Consider the following 19,103-nt stretch of genomic DNA (forward strand, 5'->3'; position numbering starts at 1 on the left):
CGTGAATTGGATACATATGAACAATGCCACCAAACATGGCTCTCTTGGAAGTTGTTCATGGAAACATCTCAAATGCGAAATCTCATTGCGGGACAATTGTAGGCTATCAATTTAGTCTGAGGTTGTGCTGTATGAAGCATTATCTGGTTCTCCATCCCTGGGTGTTTCAGTTTTTAATTTTTTTAATTTCTGATTAAATATTTTAATTTCTGAATTCATTTTTTATTTCTGAATTTATTTATTATTCCTTCCTTCCTCTCTTTTTTTCTCTCCTTCTTTCTTTCTTTTTTTTTTTGTGTCTTTTCACCTACACCCCTTTTGGAGTTGATGATTAATGCTAAAGACTAATGTACTATGGATTAAGACTTTTGCTGGTATCCTGATGTTGTGATGTTTCCACTTCCCTCTCAAGCCTAACAATAGATGTTGTCCAGGACACCTTCTTTGGTATAGACATGTTCCTGTACTGGTCCATCCTCTTGATTATCATTAGCACTAGTCTCTATCATACAAATGCAATGTTCCCCGTGGGGTGTTTATATGTTATATATCATGTACACTTTTATACTGCAGTACTTTCTAGTGTCTTGGGAATAGTCCTATTTTTTTATTTGTCCTTTGCTCATTTTTGCTGGTATGTGTATACCACTTCTGTATCACAATTTTTATTGGTAAAATGTTTTCCATAAACTTAGATAGAACATAAAAAAAAAAAATTGAATTCCGTTCAAGTATGTATTCTTAACTCAAAAAAACATCTTCTGTTGCTCTGTATTCCTCCTTTTTTTGCTGTCATCGGATGGCCTGTTAGAGGGTGTCTACTATATTTGTTTTCCATAGCCCCACTATATGTAGGAACATAGCCACCATCTCTTGCTTGCTCCTGAGATATATTAGAGGCTTTGGGAGTATGCAGCTAATGTGCATGGCTCAGGACAGTTCAGGAGCTCACAGAGTCAGAAAAACATAGTAAGACATGATTTAATGAAAATAGGTTACAAGGCCATAAAATAGCGCATGTGTATGGATTATTTTTTTAGAATAAGGATTTTTTTTTTTCAATTTGAGAAATGCATTTGAACACCACAACAAAATCTTGTACAATAGAATGGGTACTTGGGAAAAAAGCACTAAAAACAATTGACACACTCTGTGTGTCTCACGGGTCAATGAATGCAGTAAGGGCTGGTTCAGAGCACAATTTCTGTGCTCTGGATGCATTTTTGTATATGTGTTTACATGCATTTTCGATGCGTTCCAGTGCATTTTTTTTGTCTTTTTTATTTAAACACCTAAAAAATCTCAAGACAATGTGCATTCAGGTGTGTTTACATGCACTGTAAAATGTTTATATGCATTTTGCTGCATTCCAGATGTGTCCTATACAGAAAAAATGCTGCATGTTCTACTTTTGGTGACTACACTAGAACTGACTGCACTGGAGTGAACTAGGACCATTGGAATACATGGAAAACACTGTGCATGCGTTTTTGAGGCAGATGAAAAATGCACTGGACTGCATCTGGAATAAGTTCCAATATGCAATAATGGAATGTTTTCCCTTCAAATTAAAATGTTGGATATCAGTGCTTGAGAAACAAAGAAGAAGTAAAAACTTACCAAACAATGTGATAGCAGCGGCTATCTTTCCTTGCCATTGTCCTGGTTCTTTATTAATTTCTTTCATACGTTCTAAAAGGTTTCCATAGCAAACAGATCCGTCACCAGCATAACCCTTTTTGCATGTGCATCTGCAAAAATGAGATAATGAACATTTATATTACACTATACATACTTATAGTTGATAAAGCTATATGGGTTTAGAATATCATCCGTCATTGTTACTTACTCAATCTGCCCAGGAGAGATGGTAGTGCAGTTGGCATTTTTACTGCATGTGTTTTTAGTGGCACACACATCGGTCAACTGACATCCAATTCCAAGCTGAAAGTTACTGTAGCCTTCTTTACATTCACAGTAAGACTGAAAAACAAATATGATTGCTCAGAATCGATAAACAATAATGATTCTTAAAGTAGAGTTCTGGGATAAATCTACCTAATTAAAATCTCCCCCTCCCTATCTAACACCTATACTAGCTACCCTGTAGAAGAAAGATGTCTATGCTTACCTATTCCCAGGCCACTCTGGTCTGGTTACATGATCAGCTCCTCTCTGATAGCTAGCTAGTTAGTTAACTTAATGAGAAAAAAATGCTTGGCTTTGAAAGTACTTGAAGTCTTATGTCACACTGGATTGGTTATTTTGGTGGAACATGCATTAACTGTGTTTCCTAATATATAGATGTGAAGGATCATTCTTCATTTTAATATTTGCAGAGCTAAGTGGAGCCTGGTGGGTTGAGTTGGCCCCTGACTTCTTATAGGTCTTGGATACTCCGACAGCAAAATCTCCTTGATATTATTTTGGACTTTCTGCCCACCTGCATGTTCTCATCTACCTTTATGAGTTCCAGTTTCTCCAGCTGCACTCTCCATAATATAAAATACATTAGAAAGCCAAAAAGGACAGTGGGACCACTCCTAATGGTCAAAACACAACAGGTGTGCAGATCCAGGAACTCATACATATCACCAAAGGAGATCCCAAACAATATAAACAATTGTCACGTGGCTTATCTTTCCAGTATTTAAAACCTAAATTACCATTTTTTTTCTGTGTAATGACCCTTTAAGTCAGTTATCTTCCATGTAAGAGATATAACTTGCTTAGAACCAATCTGAGCGCAAATCCCAGACCTCTCAAGTACAGTCAGGTCTAGAGCTACTTACTGTCGTTGCTTCTATTTTGGTCCCTTTCTTCCCACCCCTGACTCACTGCCGCCATCAGACTATTCCTACTGGTTTTTACACGCAATATAAAAACTTGGACAACTAAGTTAAAGGTGAAGGACTGTTAGCTTAATCAAAATACAGCATGAAGCTGATCGGGTGCCTTTTACACAGAGTGCAATGGCTTTAAATACTTATATTTTCTATATTGTAAGATCTCTGTATTCTACTATGTACACTTCTACGTTTCATGCTCAAAATATTTTTTTTTTTTCAAAAATCAATAAAATTCAAGTGAAAATAAAAAAAAACAGTCTGAGCATATTTTCTGGAAGTCATCTGCATCTGCATAGAACATGGAAGGTGATCAAAGATGAGCTTACACAATTTAGTTAAGCCGGGTGGAAAATAAGCATAACACAATATAGGGTATGGTTCTTTAGGAATATAATTCATCTTTCCAGGCTTCCCTGTTGTATCTGCATCAAAATGTAGCTTTCATGTGGTGACAGACTGTTAACTTTTCAAGAGAAAATGCCCAAGAGTTTAGTGGATGGGGTGAAGTGCTTCTGACTTTTATCATCTAATCATGTCCAAGCAAAAATGTTTTTTTTTTTTGTATTTGTTGTTTTTATTGTTGATTTTTTCTTTGTTGTTTTTTTTTTGTTCATCTTCTTTAATAAGCTTTATTGCAAATTCCCTTGCAAAGTTCAACTTCCCTTACTAAGTAAAAAGCTTATTTGCCATTGGTAAATCAACCCCAATGTGTCCTAGGACTGTTTTAATCATTGCACTCTGTGTAAAAGGCACCCGATCAGCTTCATGCTGTATTTTGATTAAGCTAACAGTCCTTCACCTTTAACCAAATGTATCGAAACTTCTGAAGGGGTCGCAGTCGATTTTAAATGGTTCTTCCCCAAACAGTATCGAGGCAGCCAGGCACATACAGGGCCGGCCTTTGGGGCGTGCGAGCTGTGCGGCAGCACAGGGCGCCATGGGCAACAGGGGCGCCGTGCGGCCATCACAGCTTGCAGATGATCAGGCCCCACAGCGGGACGTAAGCGGCAACCGTGGCCTGGACAGGGTTAACACAGGCCGCAGCCGCTGCCTCCCTCCCGCTGTGTGGCTGTGCCTCAGTCTCCTATAGCAGCAGGGCTGAGCTGTGTATTTCACACAGCTCAGCCTCTGATCCACCACCGCTGACAGATCCCCTCCTCTCTGCAGGGAAGCCAGAGGAGAGATTGTCAGCTCCTCCTCCTCGCCGCCCCTTCTCCTCCTTCTCCTCCTCCTCCCGCCCCTTCTCCTCCTGAATTAGCTTGCACAGGGCGCCTGAACACCTAAGGCCAGCCCTGGGCACATAGCAACAGTCCATTCACTGTGGCTCAGTAAACAGTCTAGGGAATGTCTTTTTAGTATTTATTGCTGAAGAAACTTGGAGGAGGACAATGGGGAATGGGATACTCCAAAACATTTGAGCACAATTCTGCCACAGGGCACTTTATCAAAGAAGCAGTAACACAGTCTTTCACCCACAACTGAGGACCATGAGATCGTTTTCAGAAAAGTCTATTGGCTCATGGCTGGGGGCCATGAGGTATTTGGCAAAATAGTTAACATCTCACAGCTGGGGACCATGAGATAGCTTGCAGAATGGGTATAACTGGACTGGAACAGTCTATCAGTTTCAAGGCTGGAGACCATGAAGTAGTTTAAGTTCAGTACAGAAGGGAGGTTCTACTCACAGAATCCTGGAACAAGACCAGCCTTGTTCCTTGATGCAGTCTTGTTTAACCACTTCTGCACCAGACCTTTTTCTGACACTTGTCGTTTAGAAGTTAAAATCATTTTTTTTGCTATAAAATTACTTAGAACCCACAAACATTATATAGTTTTTTTTAGCAGAGACCCTAGAGAATAAAATAGAGATTGTTGCAATATTTTTTATCACACCGTATTTGCGCAGCGGTCTTACAAACGCAACTTTAGTGGAAAAAATTCACTTTTTTTAATTAAGAAATAAGAAAACAGAAAAGTTAGCCCAATTTTTTCCTATAATGTGAAAGATAATGTTACGCCGAGTAAATAGATACCCAAGATGTCATGCTTCAAAATTGCGCACGTTCGCAGTATGGCGACTAACATTGATACTTAAAAATCCCCATAGGCGACAGTTTAAAAATGTCTACAGGTTACCAATTCAAAGTTACAGAGGAGGTCTAGGGGTCAAATTATTGCTCTCATTCTAACGATCGTGGTGATACCTCACATGTGTGGTTTGAATACCGTTTACATATGTGGGCGTGACTTGCTTCTGCGCGCGAGCTAACGGGGACTGGGCGCTTTAATTTTTTCATTTATTTTATATTTTATTTTTAATTTTTACACTGTTTTTTTTTTAAAAAACATTTTTGATCACTTTTATTCCTATTACAAGGAATGTAAACATCCCTTGTAATATAAACAAGCATGACAGGACCTCTTTAATGTGAGATCTGGGGTCAAAAAGACCTCAGATCTCACATCTACACAAAAAAAAAAGAAAAAAAAAAAGTCATTTTTTTTCATCTTGAAAAAAATGGGCTCTTTAAATCGGTTGCTAGAAAGCGACGTATGACGTCGCTCTGGTCCTCCAAGGCCAAAGAGTCGAGTGAGAGCCATCTTGCCCTCACTCTTTTTCCTGCCTGAGGGGACCGGATTGTTTTCCCTGCAGTTTAAAAAAATACCGGGTTATGGCAGCTATCTGCTGCCATAACCCCGGTATTTAACGTCAAAGTACCAACGTAAAACTGCGGCGGGCACTCCGGAAGTGGTTAAAGTAACCCAGTCCAAAGGGTGCCAGGGGCAAGCAGCCCCCCTCCTCTCAGCTCACAGACCCATTGTCTTTAGGAGGGGAAAAGACAGGGGGGACGTACAGGGGTCGCAGGGGTCGCCATGGCGACCGGGCCCCATGCTGCAGGGAGCCTGAGAGGACCCCCTGTATGTACAAAGAGGAGGATCGGCAACCGCAGCTGAGACCGAGCTCCCCCGATCCTCCCGAAAGAGCTGATCGTGATCACATTGGAAATTGGAATGGAAAGTGAAAGCAAAGCACAGTGTGTGCTGTGCTCTCTGCCTCCCCCTACAGTGCAATACCCGGCTGGAAGTTACAGGAAGGTACAGTCCTCTCTCTGCCGTTCTGTATGTATGTCTGTGCATTATGTGTGTGTGTGTGTATGTATGTGTGTGTGTGTGTATGTGTGTGTATGTGTATGTGTGTGTATGTGTGTGTGTGTGTATGTGTGTGTATGTGTGTGTATGTGTGTGTGTGTGTATGTGTGTGTATGTGTGTGTGTGTGTGTGTGTGTGACTGTGTTTATATGTGTCTGCATATGTGCATCTATATATGTATGTGTGTGCATGTATGTATGTTTGTGTGTTTATATGTGTATGGATATATGTAAGTGTGTGTGCTTACATGCCAGTTGTGTGGGGGACACTTATGATCTAGGAAGCAATGTGTGGTGTGCTTGTCATCTGGGAGGCGTTGTGTGTGCGGGCACCAATCCTGGGGGGATGCTCTGAGTGGGGAGCTTGTCAACTGTGGAGTGCTGTGTGTGGGGTGCTTATTATCTGTGCGTGGGTTGCTTGTTATATGAGGGGGGCTATGTGTGGGTAACGCGTATCAGCTGGGAGATGCCTGTCAGCTTTGTGGGACACATCAACTGGGAAGTGTATGCTTTTATATATATGTGTGTGTATATGTGCTTATATATGAGTATGTATAGGTGTGTGTATGTGTGAACATGTGCGTTTATGTGTGTGTGTGTGTGCACATTACTTTTAATCCTGACCCCATATATGTGTACAATCAGAAGTAATTTTTTTATTTCAGGTTGTTCATAGTACCAGCAAGAAAATGCTATTCCTCTGAAAAGCGATCCATACTCATATCGCTTTTCAGAGGCATTTGACAGGGGGTGAAAAGGCAATATGTTGCTTCCTCACCGCCTGCTTTAACCCCCTAATGCAGGGGTGGGGAACCTGCGGCCCGCACAATCATTGCGTCTGCCCCCCCCCCGCCGCTGAGCCTGTGTATGCCAGTGGAGCTGTCAGAAGGAGCCAATGGCTCCGTCCTGACAGTGTGAGTCGCAGAAAAGCTTCAGAAAAGGGTGGACCCGGGACGCAGAGCAGTGCGCTCCGAGCCCACCCATTTGTGTGACAATAGCGAATGAAAATTCACTATTGTCACACAGATCCTCCTCCACAGACCCGCTTCCTGATTGGGTCTTGGACGAAAGGCAAACATATGCCATTGGTCGAGGAGGAGGCGGGAGGACTCGAGGAGAAGCCGCCGCTGCAGGTAAGTACACTGGCTTTCTGCATTGAAAGGGGGCACGCTGTGGTCAGTCTGCATTGAAAGGGGGCACGCTGTGGTCAGTCTGCATTAAAAGGGGGCACGCAGTAGTCAGTCTGCATTGAAAGGGGGCACGCTGTGGTCAGTCTGCATTGAAAGGGGGCACGCAGTGGTCAGTCTGCATTGAAAGGGGGCACGCTGTGGTCAGTCTGCATTGAAAGGGGGCACGCAGTGGTCACTCTGCATTGATGGGGGCATGCTGTGGTCAGTCTGCATTGAAAGGGGGCACGGTGTGGTCAGTCTGCATTGAAAGGGGGCATGCTGTGGCCAGTCTGCATTGAAAGGGGGCATGCTGTGGTCAGTCTGCATTGAAAGGGGGCACGGTGTGGTCAGTCTGCATTGAAAGGGGGCATGCTGTGGTCAGTCTGCATTGAAAGGGGGCATGCTGTGGTCAGTCTGCATTGAAAGGGGGCATCCTGTGGTCAGTCTGCATTGTAAGGGGCACGCTGTGGTCAGTCTGCATTGAAAGGGGGCATGCTGTGGTCAGTCTGCATTGAAAGGGGGCACGCTGTGGTCAGTCTGCATTGAAAGGGGGCACATTGTGTTCAATCTGCATTGATGGGGGCACGCTGTGGTCAGTCTGCATTAAAAGAGGGCACGCTGTGGTCAGTCTGCATTAAAAGAGGGCACGCTGTGGTCAGTCTGCATTAAAAGAGGGCACGCTGTGGTCAGTCTGCATTGAAAGGGGGCACGCTGTGATCACTCTGCATTGAAAGGGGGCACGCTGTGGTCACTCTGCATTGAAAGGGGGCACGCTGTGGTCAGTCTGCATTGAAAGGGGGCACAAACATTGCACTTGCGACCGGCCCTGGCGTTCCGCCACCAGGCTGGGAGGGAAGGGCCCCGTCCGGGGGGCCCTTTATGGTTTCTTGCATCGGGGCCCTGAAGGTTCTAGTTACGCCACTGGGAAAAGACATTCTCCTCACGGCTCCAGACCATTTAACAGCATCCGAGGAGCCACCAACTGTGCACACCCCCAGGGATTGGCTAGGCCCTGCTCAATATTTAGGCCGATCATTTGAATTACCCCTCACTAAGTTTCAAGAAACTCCCTTCTGGAAAGAGGAAGGGGGAAGAAATCAAGCTCCCAGCTTGTGAAGCCCTGAACAGACCAGACCAGACCAGACCAGACCAGACCAAACAATTACTGCTCCCCTGATTACAGCCAGAAATTAAATTTACCGAACACCTGAACTAGGAGGGTGTTACTCAAATATATCTGAACTATACAACTGACTATAACTGTACAGTATTCCTAGGTCACATGGGTATACCACGTAAACCATGCTAAAATGCTTGCAGGAGCAATCTAATAAATATATGAGATGAAAATTAGAAAATAGGCAGCATGCTTTAAGAGACTGTAGGCACTTTCAAAATAGGTTTAAGAAAATGAAACACAACTTTTAATAACAGAGAGCAGAGTTTATTGGGAAAGCCAGGGTTTGGACTGAATAGTGTGTTTAGCCTGGGATACATAGCCATCTATGGGAATGCAGTTTTGTCATGAAATGAAATGACATTTATTACTTGAACTAATCAAACGATAGAAGAAATCCAGACAACTGTATCTTTGTTCTCCTGCCAAAGGTTAAGTAATTTCCCTACACCTGAATGTTTTTTCTGTCTGTAAATGTGATCTGCACTGAAATAAATGATCAGAATGCCTGAGTATAATCACTACAATAGCTTGCTATAATGCCTAAATGTCACTGTCATGCTTCAAAGTAACTGTAACTTCTTTAGAATTGCAGGTCAGACAAGGTGACACAACTGGTATACTTAGAGAAAACAAACATTAAGAGAATGTACACATCTAATGGTCTTGAAGTATGAATATGGGCTCATGTGCATTTGCATAATTAAAATGTTCATATTTATGCTGAATCTTGCTGACAAAATTGGGCAGTAACACCTAATGTAAAAAAATGCATGTAATATCATGTAAATTCCTTATGTTTATGCACGTTTGCAAACATATACATCTATACAGCATAATTCTTCATCCACTCCACCTTATTTACTAGATGGTAGTGTCGCTTTGTTATTCCGGCTCAGCCAAGTTGTAAGTATGGGTCACCTTAACAGGGTCCCTTATGAGTTTTCATACCTCATTGGCCATCATGATGTATACTTTCAAATTGACATTATGTATTTTTTTAGACATGTCTATACACATCTACTCCAGAAAAAGTGAGCAGTGGCTCACAAAATGTGTCGAGTTAGAAAGATGCTTCCATATCATTATGTAACATTATAACTGTAATTTTTAAGCATGTATGTACATGTAAGCCTTCATGTACTTACTAGATATATGTATATGTACTCTATATATGATGATTTTTTTCATTTTTAAATACATTTGAAATTATATTTACCTTACTTTAGATGGCCACCCTTGTTCACCTAATTTAAAGTCCCAGGGATCAATATTCTGCTTCGCTTATATGCAGAGTTGTATAAAGTACTCGAAACCCATACTTGAGTAAAAGTACAAGTGCTCGATCAAAAAGTGACTTGAGTAGAAGTGGAAGTGCTCGATCAAAAAGTGACTTGTGTAGAAGTACTAAAGTATTCAACATTTTTTGTACTTAAGTATTGCAAGTAGTTTTTTTTAAAGATTTTGCTACTCAAGTACTGAAAGTAAAAGTACCAGTAGTTTTGAAAAAAAAAAATGCTACTCAAGTACTGAAAGTAAAAGTACAAGTACTGTGTTATGTAGTTACTAAAGAAAGAAATCAAAAGTTTGAACATCATATTGTTTTTTATTATTTCAAATGCAGCTTTTATTTATACATACAGTAGCATTTATTTTCGTATGCGCTGATAATACACATGTTTTGAGCTTCATGAAACCTGCCATCTACTGTTCTGGCAGTGGTAATTATTATAATAGTAACGAGTAACTATGCAGCACAAAAAAAAAAATATCGGAGTAGAAGTATTGAAATCATCGAAAAAATGTAGTGAAGTAAAAGTGGAAGTAGGAGAAAAAAATTCTACTCCAGGAAAGTACAGATACCGCCTTTCGGTACTTAAGTACAGTAGTGAAGTAGTTCTACTTAGTTACTATACATCTCTGCTTATATGCATATTTGGGGATGGAGGTGCGTCACTGGCAGTACTGGACCTTTTTAATCGTTGTATTTACCAGAATACATCTATGTGTGTATACATCTACTTTTTTATATGCGTTTATATAGCCCCTTACCAGATAACGTTGCAATGTGAACCTTAATCATGAACAAGCACTTTCCCCACGTGAATAAAGTGAAAGATCACCCAAGTGTTAGTGCAAACTTCTTCCCAGAAGCTGCTCCCCCCACGCTGTCATGCTATCCCACGCCACGCCACGGGGTCCGCACTGCAGGCGGCCACATTTTTGTATCTTGGAACCATTGTTTTTGCTTAGTTCCTCCTCTGCCATGTAAGTGTGTTTTTATTTTACCAGTCACATTTGCGAGTTGGATAAGGTATAGTGGAGGAATCCCTAAGTCCACGTATTGGAGCCGCAATTGGGCACCTTTCACCGGGTGCATCCATGCATCAACATTGGTTCATGTCTACCCTCTTCATACTTCTGGTAAGAAGTTTGCACTAACACTTGGGTGATCTTTCACTTTATTCACGTGGGGAAAGTGCTTGTTCACGATTAAGGTTCACATTGCAACGTTATCTGGTAAGGGGCTACTCCCTCTACTTCACATATAAGGATATATTGATTCATTAATGACTGGATTGAAGATCTCCTGATTCATTGAAGTTCCTTCTTTGGCTGTTTTGGGATCAGTGTGAATGATCCGAGGACTTTACTCATCCTAAATGTGTTATGGATAACATGCCTGTTTATATGTTTATTTGTACACTATTTTTTTTCATTACACCTTCATTTAAAGGTTTTTCATATTGTGTGCGAATCACCAACAATTTGGATTATTTAGATATGAATTTATTTGCATTTCTTATTCTTGTTGAGCACACTACACTATTTTCTATTTTCAATTATCCCTGCCTTGTATGTGAAGGAGACAGGAGTGTGACAGCGGCCAGGGGCATGTTGGATAGGAGGCTTCACAGGATGAATCACACTGCTAAAGGACCATACTGGAGCGGAAATAAGTTCAGTATTCCACTTTATTCATGCACCCTCTAGACTGCAATTTGGTAATTTTATTTTTTCTTGTGCCCACCCTAAATGGTGTCTTTGAAGATGGGAAGTTGTCTCCCTGACTGTCATTCTTAAGGAGATTATGCTATATCAGGAGAGGCATATGCCATTACCGAGTAATGATTAAGCACACATCTTAGTGTGTGAAACGCGTCTACCTTGTCACTTTTTTGCCAAATTGGGATGTCCAATAAACCTGGATTTTGACCACATCTGAGTGCAGCCATTTCTTTTCATTATTGACTGTTCACGGAGGCGAGCCGGGGCGAGCACCGCTGTTGGTCATCAAGCTTCCCATTACCTTGAGCAGTGTATCTCTTTCCTTTGTATGCATCACTTTATAAAAATACCTAAAAATGTGTTTACCAGCTTAAGTAAAATGTTTTAGGACAGCTATGTTTTCTATTGTACATTTTTTCCAATCTTACCTTTCCAGGTCCATTATATTTACAAATCGATGATTCTGTGGGACAAGATCCAAAGTTTTCCTGGCAGGGGTCAATTGGTAAACACACATTGCCGTCACCTCTGTAGCCCTCCTTGCATGTACATGTGTGTTTATTAGGACCCACATATGTGCAATAAGCTGCAGCATCACAAACTTTCTTCAAACATGGATTAATAGCTGAAAATGAAACAAGTGATAGGGATCAGATGTTTTGATAATGAGGAATATACATTTTACAGTTAGCAACAGTGGAGTGCAGAGAAGAGTAACAACCAGAGCTAGATTGCCATCACTGGAACTTGAAGGCAAACAGACTTTACTGCCAAAACATCACCCTTCTGCTTGTACCTTTAACAGCACATTATTTTTTTCCTGGTCCTAACCTGGCTTTCAATGTTGTGACAATGTATAACTAAACTCATAAGAGCTAACTTTATTTCTACTGGTGGGGAGAAAATAAACAATAAATATGCAAGGAAAAGTCACTTATAGACACAGGCCTACTATGAGTACATTGGTGCTGTAGAGTTGACATTAAAAAACATATTGTCTGACATACTAAAGTTGGCAAAGTTGGGTCACGAGTGGCCTTAAATCTCAATGTCATTTAAAAGCTTGATGAATTATCTCCCTAAAAAGGAACTCAACTCCCCTCTATATTTTTCCCTCTCCCGTTTTACCTCTAAGGCTGGGTAGTTCCCCAAAAAGATACTCACAAGCCTAGCAATCCAGTGGTGTTGTCTAGGGAACTGCCTCTTCCCTGCAGCATACTCAGTCCCATGACGTCACCAGGGGGCTGGCTGCTATCTTATCAGAGGAGGCAGCTTCTTCATCACATCATCAAGGGGGCAGCTGTAAAAACCATGAATAGGCAGCCACCCCCTGATGACGTGGCGCATACACTCTAGTGTATCCGCGGCCTCCCGGGACCCATTATATGGGTATCCCAGGAGAATGTGGACAACTGTTATGTCATTCTGGCCTTAGTCAGAAATAAGGGAATTCAGAGATGGTTTTGGGGACTATTTCTGCCCCACTTAGATTTCATCTGTCCAGTAGGAAGTCTTAGGTAAAATTTGAATTGTAAAAAGGAAGGGTGGAGCCCTTGAAGAATGAATCGATAAGGTGGTTAGATGGATTTAATCTGTTTTTAACTTTAGGAAAAGTTAGTAACCATGATACCACCCACTGCACATAACACATTTATTTATGCAATCAATACTACATATTTTGTATGGTACATTGAATAGACTGTATTTATGTCCCACGGTTTGAATGTGTATCCAGGATTCAAGCAATCCTGGCACCTCGTGTGTTCATATCACTCTGCCAAAGTGTACAGCTTCATGTCCAACTTTGTCCTTTACATAAAGAACAGACAACAAAAGAGCTGGCTTTCAGCCTCTTATGTAACTATCCTCTTTGTCAATTTCATGAAGTCTAGTTCTCCTCCTAGTTCAGCTCCAGTGAACCCATGAAAAATAGCTGGCATGCTATGTATGAGTAAACTAGTGAATTTATTTGTGTTGGGGCTGCACACTGTGCATACCCTTTGGGGGATTTTACACTACATAAGCACAGTTTTTTTTAACTAAATACATTTAGAACTAATATTAAAGACTAGCAGACAAAACAAGTGCAATCCCTTTTTCTGTTTTTGTGCCCAGGAGAGTTACATGGATTTAGATTCTGTACACAGTAACATAAACAATAAGGGTATATTAAAACATATGTTAGCAAAATGAAGGTGAAATGACAAAGCCACCAGCCTTGCACCTTTTAGCACTCAGAAATACTTAAGTATTATTTCCCCTCTGACCACCTGTCTAAAAAATTGCATTTTGTAGCAGAGTTGTACACATCCAACATCACTACTCCCTGTTGTGTTTGGCAGGCAGTGCCACAGTGAAACTTGGCCTTATCAAATGTATAGGGCCACACCGCAACCAAGAGCCAAAACACATGGCTTACTGCTGAGGCATGGTAATGACATTCAAATCCCCATTCAACTGTCCAAAAAATAAACAAATGAGCATTTAAGAGCCAGCAGTATAATCTTCTCAATACCTGGCAGCTGCTGCACTGCCAACTTCTGAAAGGTGAGCCACCGAAGACCACATTTTGCAGGGGCATCAAGGGCTGCCGCCCTTTAAACTAAAGTTTATAATTAAAAAACTTTGAGCAAGCAGGCTCCATCCAAAAGAAGAAGCTCTGTTTGTTCTCACCCCCACTCCCCTCCACTGCCACATTTGGCACTTTTTGGGTGGAGTTGGGAGCGGGTACCTGGTTTTGTCAGGTAACCGCTCCAACTTCAGGGTAAGATCGCCGATCGGTGATCTACGACATTTCTGGCCCCTCCTCCTTTCTCCACTGCCATCTGGGACACATAGAGGTCCCAGAAAACTGTGGGACCATTCAGAAAGCGCAACGCGATTCGCGCATGCACAGTAGGAAACCGGTTGTAAAGTTTCACTGTCGGTTTCCCTTACTTACAATACCTGTGCCTGCACCCAAAACCGATTGACAAATCAGCTTAGGGTGCCAACATTGCGGGATCCCTGGACAGGGAAGTGTCTTTATATTAAAAGTCAGCAGCTACAGTATTTGTAGCTGCTGACTTTTTTTTTTCCAGATTGGAGCTCCCCTTTAAGGCAGAAGACACATATAATGTCCCTTATGCGAAAAAATAAATCTACCTGCTTGCTCGCAGTCTTCTATAGAATGTAAGCTGGTGCATGCAAACCAGCCAATCAGCCAAAGACCTACACCTGGAAAAAGCTGGGGAGAAGATGCCAAAGCTGGCAAGGGACATTGCAGTCATCAGACTGCTGAAGCGGACAAAGTGCTTTCTACTGTAAAGTTACTGAAATTTCTGCTTTAATCCACAAATGTATTTTATATTCAATAGTATCAAGTATTTAGTAATTAAACAGTACAGTCCAGAATTTACAGCTTTGATACTGTATAGCCTTTAAGCCATGTAACTCTTTTACTGTAGTACACTGTAATACAATGACCGAAGAGGAAAAAATCTCTATACCTGAGCTCAGAAGTCAGAAAAGTTGCTGCAGACATAAACATCTTGTATCATCATTTTTCCAGATGAAATAATGCCAATATATAGCTAAAGGGTGGTCTTTACTTGCCAGGTAAGGCTGTCAGAAGCCTGTCCTCTCTGTCTCAAGTTATTCAAATAGTCAAAAAGAATATAAGCCCTTTCACAATGAGATGCTTTTTAAGCGCTTTGGCGCTAAAAAAGCGCCTGAAAAGCTCACGAAAACCTATTCTCGTTGAAATCAATGAATGCTTTCACACTGTGGCGGTGTGCTGGCAGAGCGATTAAAAAAATCCTGCAAACAGCATCTTTGGAGCATGTTTAAAGCATTAAAAAGAGCGCTTCAAAAACGCCCCTCTTCATTGAAATGAATGGGAAGCGCCTCAAAAGGGCCCAAAAAGCACTTCGAAAGCACCTCAAAATGGTTCATGAGCAGTTTTTAAGTCATGTGTCTATAAAAAAAAGCGCACCACTAATGCCTCAAAAGTGCAGCAAAAGCGCTGAGTTTTATGGCTCTATACATGTTTCAAACGTAGAGCCCTTTCACACTGAAGTGCTTGAAAACTGCTCATAAAAAGGTGAGTGCTTTTGCAGCCCTTTTCAGGCGCATATGAGTTGTTAGTGGTGTGCTTTTTTTAAGGACACTTTGCTCAAAAACTTGCTTTAATAACCATTTTAAGGGTGCTTTTGAAGCGCTTTTCAGGCACTTTTGAGGCACTTCCTATTCATTTCAATGGAGAGAGACGTTTTTGAGGAGCTTTGTTTAGTGCTCCAAACATGCTGCATGCATTGCTTTTAATGGGAATAGGTTTTCCTGAGCTTTTCAACAATTACATCACAGTACATTGTTCTAGTAGTCTTTAAATTAAAATGCTCTTTTTGCAGTTAACTAGACAACTGATAAAAGCAGACTTACGTTCACATGTTGAGCCTTTCTCTTCATAATTTGGTAAGCATTTACACTCCACAGCACCCGACGTTGACATTACACATCGTTTGTTTCCTCCGCAGTTTAGTACAACACAGTCTGGTAATGCTGAAAATATACAACAAATGAATGCAATGAAAGTGTTTCAAATATACAAAACATTCTCTTAAAGCACCTATGGGCATACGACTATTGTCATTTAATCTGGGCAGTAGTACTTGTATTGGGAGTGGGACCTTAACATATACCTTAAGGCTACATTGCCTATTCAGATATCAAAAGGCAGACCAATCTCTCAATCATTTGATCTCGGTTTCTGTTTTCCTGGCCATTTCCTATTATCCCCCCCCCCCCCCGAATAAGGGCAAGTCTGGCTGATTGCACAATATTTAAACCAGCAGACTTGGCCAGGGCAAACTGCATTTATACATGTTTATGCCACAATTATTTTACAGAGTAATCATCTAGCAAGCCCATCTTCAGAAGGACTTGAAAGCCCTTTTTTTTCCTACATGTTTGAGAATTGTGCTATCCATTCTTGATCCATCTAAATGTATTCATTTTCTTTCTCTTCAGATATACAGTACCTGGCTGTCACAAGTGACATTTTTTTTTTTGCCAGCAATAGAGAAACCAACCAGATTTAACATAGACAGCAAGCATTGTTTGACAATAAATTCAGAATACTCTCTGCACAAAGTGCATGTAATATATGCTCACTTTACTTTACAAATTTAGTGACTCCCTAACTGCTGGTCCTACCTCCAAGGTTATTTTTAAAGCACTTTGCAGAGTCCCTATATACATCAGGTGACTGAATTGGACAAGTTGGATACTAACTATCTTCCTAAAGCAGCAATACCAATTCCTTCAGAAGGTTGGGGATGTTGGAGCTCAGATTTAAGCCTAGGCTGAAGACCAGCTGGTATACACATGGGGCTCCAGAAAGGCCCAAACCAGGATCATACCATTTAGCACCTTCTTGGTGACAAGCATAGTAGGGAGGGGCCATTGAGGCAGCATTCCTGGCATGATCTAGGTGCAACCACACTCAAAAAAATAATATGTTGGATTTAATTAACTTTTTTATGTCAACAAGTTGCACATAACTGGGTTACGTTGAATTTAAGTAACATGGTCTATTTCAGTAAACTTAAGTACCCAGTTACTCAACGTAACCCAGTTATGTGCAACTTGTTGACATAAAAAAGTTAATTAAATCCAACAGATCATTATTTTGAGTGCAGAAATACTTTAAGGGACTACCTGAGTACTGGATGAGCTATGTTTAAATAGTTCTGCAGACTAAAAGATACATTGTGGAAATGCAAAAACACAAACATGAATAGTCTTTAGAATTAACCTCTTTATTAGCTTTCTTGGTATTCTGTACATTTAAGGGTGTATTTATATATATATATATATATAAATATATAAAAATTTACATAACTAATTACCCATTGAAACCGCATGTAAATTTGTTCTGGGTGAATGGGGCAACATTGAAGGTTCTCCGACTATATTCTCTGCAAGTCAAATGGGGAATATACCCAATTGTGACCTCTAGATGGCCCCGAAAAGCATATTTATTTAGTGTATTATAAGGGAAAAAAAGGTTCTCATGCACCTCATTTAAAGTCCCAATCTTTTTTCCTTATTTTCCATATACAGGGATGGAGACACAGAGGCATACCCAGCTTGTGTCTCATTTAAAGTCCCAAACTGCCTTTATTCTACATATAATAAGATGATGGAAGTGTGTGCTCCTCAGCCGGTCATTTTTAGTTTTGATCCATTGGCTATCACATAGCCATTAGAATGTATTTACAGGTGATGTTGTAATATATATTTAAGGCCAGTCATAGATGAGGGCAGGTTGGAGGAGGCTTGGGCTACCTCCAGGCCCACCTGTCCCTCATCTATCCATCAGCTAGCATGTGCTCCCACTGTGGAGACACCCATAAAGTAGTAGTGTTAGGACTGCAATACACACTCAAAAAAGTGATATGTTGGATTTAATTAACTTTTTTATTTCAACAAGTTGCACATAACTGGGTTATGTTGAGTAACTGGGTACTTAAGTTTACTGAAATAGACCATGTTACTTAAATTCAATGTATCCCAGTTATGTGAAACTTGTTGACATAAAAAAGTTAATTAAACCCAACATATCATTTTTTTGAGTGAGGGTGCCATGAAAGAGCCTTGCAGCTTACACATGCGTTTGCAAATGTATGTTAAATAAACCCCTAGTTTAGTTAATTTGATTTGTTAGCAGTCTGATCGGTGAGTATAATTTACTAAGGGCCGGTTGTTCTCACGCACCTCGTTTAAAGTCCAAATCTTTTTTCCTTATTTTCCATATACAGGGATGGAGGCGTAGAGCCTTACCTGGCTTGTGTCTGGTTTAAAGTCCCACACTGCCTTTATTCTACACATTTAGTGTATTAGTCATCGCCATCTGGTGGCCACAATGTGCTATTTACTGCATTCACCCCTTCAAATTGCAGAGAATATAGCTAGAGAACATTCAATTTTGCCATTTGCACACCATTACATGGAATCTCGGTGCACGAACAGCCAAGCAAATTTAAAGAAAATAAATAAATACACCCATTGCTGTCCTTGATGATACTTAGTAAAATGAACCAGTTTGGCTGCCAGATTTTAAAGCCAAATTCCCATCCCCATAAGTTACAGCTTTATTTTCTGGGTCCAAATGATTAACATTCCTTAATTAAGAATTTGGTGTTGCCTATTACCATCTAGCTTCAAGCCCACACTGGAAATTGCATTTGGCAAACACATGTAAATTCAAATACTTATTTCAGACATGTATGAGACCTGTTGCTCTTTAAACAACATATAGTCCTGTAGCATTACTTACGCTGGTCACACTTAGGCCCACCATATGCAGAGAGGCACAAGCATGTACCATCTCCATTAATCCCACTTTTGCAAATACCATGCACACAATCACAGACTGTGAAGAAAGAATATAGAAGATTAGATAATCACAATTACACACAAATAGCTAGCATGAAAAAAATAAGTAAGCAATTGGTTCTGGAAGAATTTCTATTTTGCAGCATTCTTGTATGGTTTACAACATTCTTAAGAACACATTATGCATTGCACACTTGCTGTGAATAATAAAGCAGCAATACAGCATAATGCAGTGCTGTACAAAGTGCATTTCCTCCAGCTTTGAATTGCTTTTCTCAAACATTCAAATATGTGACAAGAGGAAGACTGAACTGGAGGACATTTGACCCCTGGGCCAGTAATAATAAAATAAGTTGGACTGGGGGCCCTGAGT

The 19,103-nt window shown here is 40.8% G+C and overlaps 1 protein-coding gene across 1 annotated transcript in view; it reads right to left on the reverse strand.

Annotated features, from left to right (window-relative positions):
• The window catches only part of STAB2 (stabilin 2), a 218,552-nt gene that overhangs the window by 150,105 nt on the left and 49,344 nt on the right, over window positions 1-19,103 (reverse strand). Inside the window, exons 6-10 of the mRNA XM_082254467.1 lie at window positions 18,672-18,767; window positions 15,773-15,892; window positions 11,782-11,978; window positions 1,850-1,983; window positions 1,621-1,751 (exon numbers count right to left, since the gene is read on the reverse strand). Of these exons, the coding sequence (XP_082110593.1) occupies window positions 1,621-1,751; window positions 1,850-1,983; window positions 11,782-11,978; window positions 15,773-15,892; window positions 18,672-18,767 (678 nt within the window). The remainder of the gene's footprint in view (window positions 1-1,620; window positions 1,752-1,849; window positions 1,984-11,781; window positions 11,979-15,772; window positions 15,893-18,671; window positions 18,768-19,103) is intronic.

Source organism: Pelophylax lessonae (genome assembly GCF_965119305.1).
Source record: "Pelophylax lessonae genome assembly, chromosome: 4".
Lineage (NCBI taxonomy): Eukaryota > Metazoa > Chordata > Amphibia > Anura > Ranidae > Pelophylax > Pelophylax lessonae.